The following is an 8,094-nucleotide window of genomic DNA, read 5'->3' on the forward strand; positions in this document are numbered from 1 at the left end:
TTTTTTATGTGATTAAATATTTAAATATTTTAACTATTGTTGGAATTATTACAAGATGTCAAATAAAATACTAATATCAACGTAAATCCAAGACATTAGAAGCCTATCATGTCAAAATATCCTCATATATCAATAGTATTTTTATATGATTCAAATAATTATAAATAAATATTAAAATTACTATAGTAAATATATAAAAAAATTTGTAAATTCTCCTAATTTTTAATAGCATATAATGAAACATAACGAAAATAAAATATTTCATGACTTTTTATAGCATATGCAGATATGGCCAAAGATGAACCAATCATAAATCCCGAAAAATGGAAATCAATGTGCGATTACTCCAACCGAAGATCAAAAAATTTGTAAATTCTCCTAATTTTTAATAGCATATAATGAAACATAACGAAAATAAAATATTTCATGACTTTTTATAGCATATGCAGATATGGCCAAAGATGAACCAATCATAAATCCCGAAAAATGGAAATCAATGTGCGATTACTCCAACCGAAGATCCGACGTCTGTGAATTAACCGGCGACGTCCGAATCCCCATCAATCAACGGTCAGTATTACTAGTCGCCAAATCCCAATCCAACGACTCACACAAAATCCGCCCTTACGCCCGCAAATCTGATCCGTCCGCAATGTCAAACGTCGCCCAATTCACCTTAAGATTATCCCAAATTAACGACTCTCCTCTCTGCACTCACAACCACAGCTCCCCCGCCATCGTCTTCTCCGTCGGCGGCTACGCCGGAAATTACTTCCACGACTTCTCCGACATTCTTCTTCCTCTTTTCCAGACTTCCCTTACTTTCCATGGAAAAGTTCACTTCCTCGTAAGTAACTTCCGTTGGTGGTGGGTGAACAAATATCTCGCTATATTCCAAGGTCTCTCACAGTATGAAATCCTCATATTCAATGAAGCTGATAATAATAGCTCAGCCATTCACTGCTTTCCCAAAGCAATAATTGGCCTTCATAGCAACAACGATTTGATGTTAAAGAAAGGAGATTCTATGGTTCAGTTCACAGAGTTTTTGAGAAGAGCTTATTTGCTTGAAAGAAAAGAGCCTATTAAACCAGAAGAACTAGGTGTGAAAAAGCCAAGGCTTTTGATTATAGCTAGAAGTCATACCAGGAGATTTGTGAATTTGGAGAAGATAGTGAAGATGGGAGAGAAGTTGGGGTTTGAGGTATTGGTGGCTGAAGCAGAAGGGAATGTGGTGAGGTTCGCACGTGTGGTGAACACGTGTGATGTCATGATGGGAGTTCATGGTGCCGGGCTTACTAACCTTGTGTTTTTGCCAACTAATGCTGTGTTCATACAAGTAGTTCCATGGGGGAAGTTAGATTGGATTTCGAACACTTATTTTAAGGAACCAGCGATTAGTATGAAGCTGAAGTATTTGCAGTATGATATAAAGGAAGAGGAGAGTACTTTAATGGAGATTTATGGAAGAGATGATCCAGTGTTCAGAGATCCTTACAGTATTCATAAGCTCGGATGGGAGAGGATGAAGGCGATATATTTGGAGAAGCAGAATGTGAAGCTTAATGTGAAAAGATTTAGAGGAGTTTTGGTTGAGGCTATGAAGCTTTTGAGGCAGAGGTAGAGTTGGAGTGGCAGAGTGTATATGGAAATTGTTTTGTATTGTTTTTTTTTTCATGAATTTATTCATGTTTATTGTTACTGTACCTAGTTGAATTATACATACTGTTACAAGGAGAAGTGTGAGGAAGATAAGAAAATGTATTGATCTGAATAAAAAAGCTGTGAAAATCATACATAATAGCTATAAGATCTATCTCTTATTAAAAGGAGATGGAATCAATGCATTGAGAAATGGATAGTTTAAAATAAACAGCATTAATATCCTTTGAGTTTTGTTGGCTAAGATCTAACCCAAATTGTTTCCAATCATCTATGGGCTTTAGAACAACTTGGCTCTCAATTATATTGATTGGTGTTTTATATCATTTCAATATAGTATCCAAATATTGTCACTTTATTGTAAGCGAATATCATTCTTTCTCTAAACAAAGGTGGTTGTGTAGTAGGTTGTTCTTCTAATTCAAGATCTAAAGAAAAAATTTACGATGTATGTGTATATTTGTGGATCATTATTGGATGTTAAGTCAAGTAGCGTTGAGGCTCTGATACCAATTAAAGCTCCAAAGGAGGAGTGAATTCGGTCTTTTAAAAAGTAAGGTATTTTAATTAATCTATCCGTTAAACTTAATTTTGAATTAATGAAGGAAACAAGATAATAGTTCAAGCATAGCAAATGAAGTTATAAAATAAATAAAAAATTTATGTGTATATAGTTTGACCCAAACTGACCTATGCCTACACCTAAGCATCCTATAAACTTAGGATTTCTCTCCCTCTTTCAATCACTTAATTCTTCACCCACAAGTTGATGGAGGAATCACGATAAACTTCTTACACTAAAGGTAAGAGGACCCTCACTTTGTTTGTGGATAGGGCAACTCATCTAAGCCTTCTCCAAGAGATATATTATAAGGATGAGAAAAAATAAAATAAAAATGCATTACAAATTATATCTTAAGCATATAAACATGTTAGTAAAGGATAAAGAGTGATGAAACAAGTTTTTGACCTTTGATCCCTATGATTCTAAAGCCCTTCTTTGTTGTGTAATAAATATCTTACTATGAAAAAAAAAAACTATTTCCTCTTTTGTGTCAACTGGTTTATAAAGTTAAAATTTGTGAAAAAGTTTGGTATTTATAAAAGACCCCTATCAGTCATCTCATGTCTTAACAAGGTAAGATAGAGGCAACAAGAAAGAAAATGAGTGTACAAAATAACTTTTTGAAGAAATGATCACCCATTAAGATGGATTAATAATAAATTGATATAAATTCATAATAAGTTGTAAATAAGTTAATGATGATCGATTAATATTTTTCAATGTGCTACAAATAAGTTTTCATAGCATTGCAAAGGGTTTATGGCTAACCACTAATTAGTGGCAACCGATAATTACTTAATTAATGGTATCCCATAAATATTGATGTTAAATGTTAATATTTTAAAATATTTTTTTGGGTATATTATCACAAAATAAGTTTAATTCTTAGCTTAAATAATGAGTTTACATATTATAAGAATATAAGTAGTTTTAAAATGTATATAATTTAATAGTTTAGTATTTTGAGAGCTTCAGCTTGAGCACTCTAAGAACTCAACTCAATGTCATTTACAAATGAAGTAAAACAAATAATATTTTCTAATTCTAGAGCAACTTCATATATATAAGCCTTTTGTTTGGTCAAAATAATTTGAAAAAAATATATCAACCCTAGATCTAATCTAAACATATCCCTCTACCACCATAACCAAAAATCCTTCCTCTAAAGCCGAACATCTCTCTCATGCCCGCTATCTAAATTGGGTTCAACATGGCCTAGTCTTGAAATGAAATTTAGAAAAAAAAGTATTAAAGTATATCAAAAAATCATGAAACTTTCCATAATTCTAATAGATGCATCTTCCTAAAGTTTCGAAGTACTTCCAAGCCTTAAAACCACATCCAAAAACCTAAAGTTAGATGTAGGATTTTCTATTCCAAGTGATGTCCTCACTTACACTACAGGAAAAATGGCTATTACTGGCGGTTCAACCGCCGTCTTTTAATGGCGGTCTGCCGGTGTTTTTTATACGTTAAATCACCGGTATTAACGGCGGTCCAAAAACCGCCGGAAAACCACCGGAAAACCGCCGGAAAATCGCCAGACTCTAATATGAACTGACGGTTCTACGGTGGACATCCGGCGGTTTAGATCGTCGGTCATACCGACGGCTCGACCGCCGGCTATCGCTGGTAAATTAACCGGCGGTCTACCGGCGCTTGCCGGCGGTTTAAGAAACAAAACTCAATGTCATTTACAAATGAAGTAAAACAAATAATATTTTCTAATTCTAGAGCAACTTCATATATATAAGCCTTTTGTTTGGTCAAAATAATTTGAAAAATAGATATCAACCCTAGATCTAATCTAAACATATCCCTCTACCACAATAACCAAAAATCCTTCCTCTAAAGCCGAACATCTCTCTCATGCCCGCTATCTAAATTGGGTTCAACATGGCTGAAATGAAATTTAGAAAAAAAGTATTAAAGTATATCAAAAAATCATGAAACTTTCCATAATACTAATAGATGCATCTTCCTAAAGTTTCGAAGTACTTCCAAGCCTTAAAACCACATCCAAAACCCTAAAGTTAGATGTAGGATTTTCTATTCCAAGTGATGTCCTCACTTAGTCAATACCAAATCTTTCTATTTACCCTAGAGTATGTAATAACCAAGGATATATGAGCTGGTCTACTTGTGTTAACCTGAGTCGGACCTGATAAGATTTTTTAGTTTGTTTAAATTTATATTAGTTTTTGTGTATATAAAACCAATTTTCCATTTCATTTTAGCTAGTATGCATGCATTTGTGGGTTGAACTGAGAAGTTAGAAAACCATGTCTTAGAATTTGCTTGGGAGCACTATGGTGCTATTATGATAGTGTTGTAGCACTGAGCTCTCTATTTGGGGTCGAGTTTAAGGTAGAGTACTAGTGGTGTTGGGAGGCATCGCTAAGGTGTTGTACTCTTTATCTTGGAGCGTTGGTGAGGGCGTTGGTTCAAAATATAGTTTTTATATAAATATCTAAAATCACAAACTCAAAAATGCATTCATCCCCATTTCCTTCAGTGGTAAAGAGGAGAAGAGAGAAAGAGAGTGGGGAGGAAGAAGAAGAGAGGTTTTGGATGCTTTGAGCCATTTTTGTTTGTCGAGCTTTCTTATGAAATTGATCAGGTCGAGATAGGCTATAACACCCCAGAATCAAATTTAAAAGAATTTTACATTTTATTCTCTTAATCAATCAACCAGAGTTTTTATAAATGATCAAAATAATAAATCTATACATTAAAAGCAATTAATAATTATATACCTTAAAATATTTCACTATATTCATTCTCCCAAAATCAATAAATAATAACCAAGATATCAATATAATTACTATTCTATGACAAACTCGTGACTATAAAAGAATAAGAGAAAATACAAACAAAATTAAAAGAAAATCGAAGGATATTTATCAACTCACTCCAACTGATCCTGACCTCTTCCATGACCTGAAATAATAAAAATTCATATAATAATCATAAAAACCTAACAAGTAACTAAAATTCTATCTTTGCTTTCAATGCAAGATAAAAGAATCAATATGTATGTTCAGTTCTAGTCAACATTAATCATCCCCATTTATACTGACATAGATCAATTTTTTAAGGATTTATATTAGTGTTCAAAAATTACGAAAAAATTATTATAAATAAAACACAATAATATTTATTCTATGAAGAAGATGGATTGTGATTTAGACTTAAAATGACTCCTAAAAAATATTTATTTTGATCATAATATGGGTTATTACATAGGATATGTTCTATATACTTTAGATTTTTAATTTTGGTATTTGTATGGTTATATTTGAGATTTAATTTTATGTGATTTTTTAAAGTTTGGTAAACTTTTCAATGAATGTTGTAGAATATAACATTTTGAATATATGGATAATAAAAATACAAAGTTTCACTTATTGGTTATATATATATATATATTCAATTCCAAAAATCATCTATTCATAAAAATATAAGTTTCACTTATTGATTTTTAATAAATAATAACCAGAGATATCTAATATCATCTATTCATAATAAATAAAAAAATATTAATGCACACATCTATATTCATTTCCAAAAATTATATACAATACTCAAGATTTATATAATCATATCACAACTACTCTATCCTTATTATAAAATAATAATTAAAAGAAATAGAACCTAAAGAATCTTGACCAGCCTCACCCTCCTAAGAAATAGAACCTGAAGAATCTTGACTAGCCTCACACCCTTATTTACCTTCCCTAACCTGAAATCATTTAATCACATATAATGAGCTTAAAAAACCCAACATGTCACCAAAATCTATAGCTAAATTCAAAGTATAGTAAATGACCAATATGCTTATCAATAATCAAATCATAGCAGCTGCATCCATATAATCATTGAATAAGTATAGAAATAATAAAATTTACATATAATAGTAGAATCTATAAATAATAAAATACTACAATATATAAGCCAATAAAATAATTAACTAATACGAGTATCAAATCTATAAAGCAATCATCATATTCGTAATACCAATTAATAAAAAAATTAGATAAATCAAAATATTAATAAAGACTGTTAAAATCATGTCGATATAATAAAATCATATAAGAGTCTAAACATTCTATCCATGTATTTGATATCATGTTCTCAGTATATCACATGTATAATATCAGTAAAGTAAACCAATAGTATCAGTATCCAGATCGATAATAATAACAATACAGTGACATAAATAATAGAATAATGGAATAACAATAAATTTGTCCAATGCAAATAAATCTATGCAATAATAAGAATAATATCTCAAAACATGCATTTCAATAGTCACATTAAACAAGTAAGAAGTCCTGACTATCACGGTATTTTTCAGTATTAGTATCAATGTTAGTAAACTGTTGGCTCAATAAATAGAGTCGTCACTTTTTGCCCATCGGCATAATAATGATTGCCTTATAACTCTCAATCAGTGTATTACGTTAATTAGTATAATATAACACCAAACCATAATATTTAAAGGAAAATCTGTCGACCCACTATCATGTACAGGTCAATTAGTCTCCAACCAACGGGTCAACGAATATTTACTTATTTGTTTCACATATGCACATTATTATCACAATAATATAACAATAATAGCGACAAGCTATTACTTGCAACTAACTCAAGCATATATCCACATTTATTTTTAATGCATTGCAGTAAATAATGCATAATTGAGCTTAATTAAGAAGATACTAAAAAGTCATAACAATGTACAACAAATAATCTTATTAAGCAAAAATATATATTTCCAGAAAATTAACAAATTATTAGGGATTATGTAAAATGATGTTTTAAGACTTTTATTATACTACACAACTATTTTTAGAAGTTAAAATAAATTTTTAGGAATACAAAAATTACTGTATTTTCAAAATCACCACATAAAAAATCTTAAATAAATGTTCAAAATGCTCATAATTATGATCTCTATAATATACAAAAAGTTATGCGGTGAAAGTTTTGTCAATACAAAGTTTTTCACGTTTTCGGTAACAAAAACACAAATTTGATTAAAAAAAAAAATATCAAAAACACGAAATCATTGAAATCAGAAATAGGCTAAAGGTTTCCTACGATAAGACGAGCAAATCTCTCAACTAACATGACTGACAAAATCACTCTACAACTTTCAAATCTAAAGTTTTTTTTATCTCTCATCCCATTTCTCTCAATCTCTCATGCGAGTCTCTCTGTTATGCGAAATTAAGAAGAAAAAAATGGCTTTCAATAAGAAAAGATAAGTGCTTTAGGATATTTTTATTAAAATAATATTTTTGTATTATATAATTAATTTAATTAATTTCTTTTGATAGAAATTAAAATAAATTATTTTAGGACTTAAAAAATTACAAAAAAATATTTATAAAATAAAACATATTGTTTAAAAAAATATCGATGAAATCGGTTTGCAAAACGGACACATGAAGGTCCCGAAATCCTCACTTGTACCGATAAGTACAAATTCCTTAAGAATTTTCTCCGGAGCCCAAAAATTACGAAAAAAATCATGTTAGTAAAATACTTTAATTAAAATACAATAACAAAAATATATTACAATTTGAATTATATTGACTTCAGAAAAAATTTGCAAAGTGAAAAAAAAAGGCTATTTCATATACTAAAAGCTTTTATTTGTTAACAAGCTTTTCTTGAATGCCATATATTCCAATCTCTCTTTCTCTCTCTCTAATTCCAAGCACCCACGGTATCTATTTTTAATCCCCAGATATCAGGAATCACAGTTAAATATTAATCCAACCATCCTCAACCACGTCAAAATCTCAAATTTTCAAGGCAGATTCGCTCGTTATGACGTAATTGCCCACCGGTCCACTTTT

General features: G+C 30.5%; 1 protein-coding gene across 1 annotated transcript in view; it reads left to right on the forward strand.

Moving 5' to 3' along the window:
• The window catches only part of LOC110100605 (alpha-1,3-arabinosyltransferase XAT2-like), a 6,230-nt gene extending 4,357 nt beyond the window's left edge, over window positions 1-1,873 (forward strand). The window contains exon 4 of the mRNA XM_020828186.2: window positions 450-1,873. Within this exon, the coding sequence (XP_020683845.2) occupies window positions 450-1,624 (1,175 nt within the window). The 3' untranslated portion in view covers window positions 1,625-1,873. The remainder of the gene's footprint in view (window positions 1-449) is intronic.
• The last annotated feature ends 6,221 nt before the right edge of the window (window positions 1,874-8,094 follow it).

Source organism: Dendrobium catenatum, unplaced genomic scaffold, assembly GCF_001605985.2.
Source record: "Dendrobium catenatum unplaced genomic scaffold, ASM160598v2 original_scaffold_125794, whole genome shotgun sequence".
NCBI lineage: Eukaryota > Viridiplantae > Streptophyta > Magnoliopsida > Asparagales > Orchidaceae > Dendrobium > Dendrobium catenatum.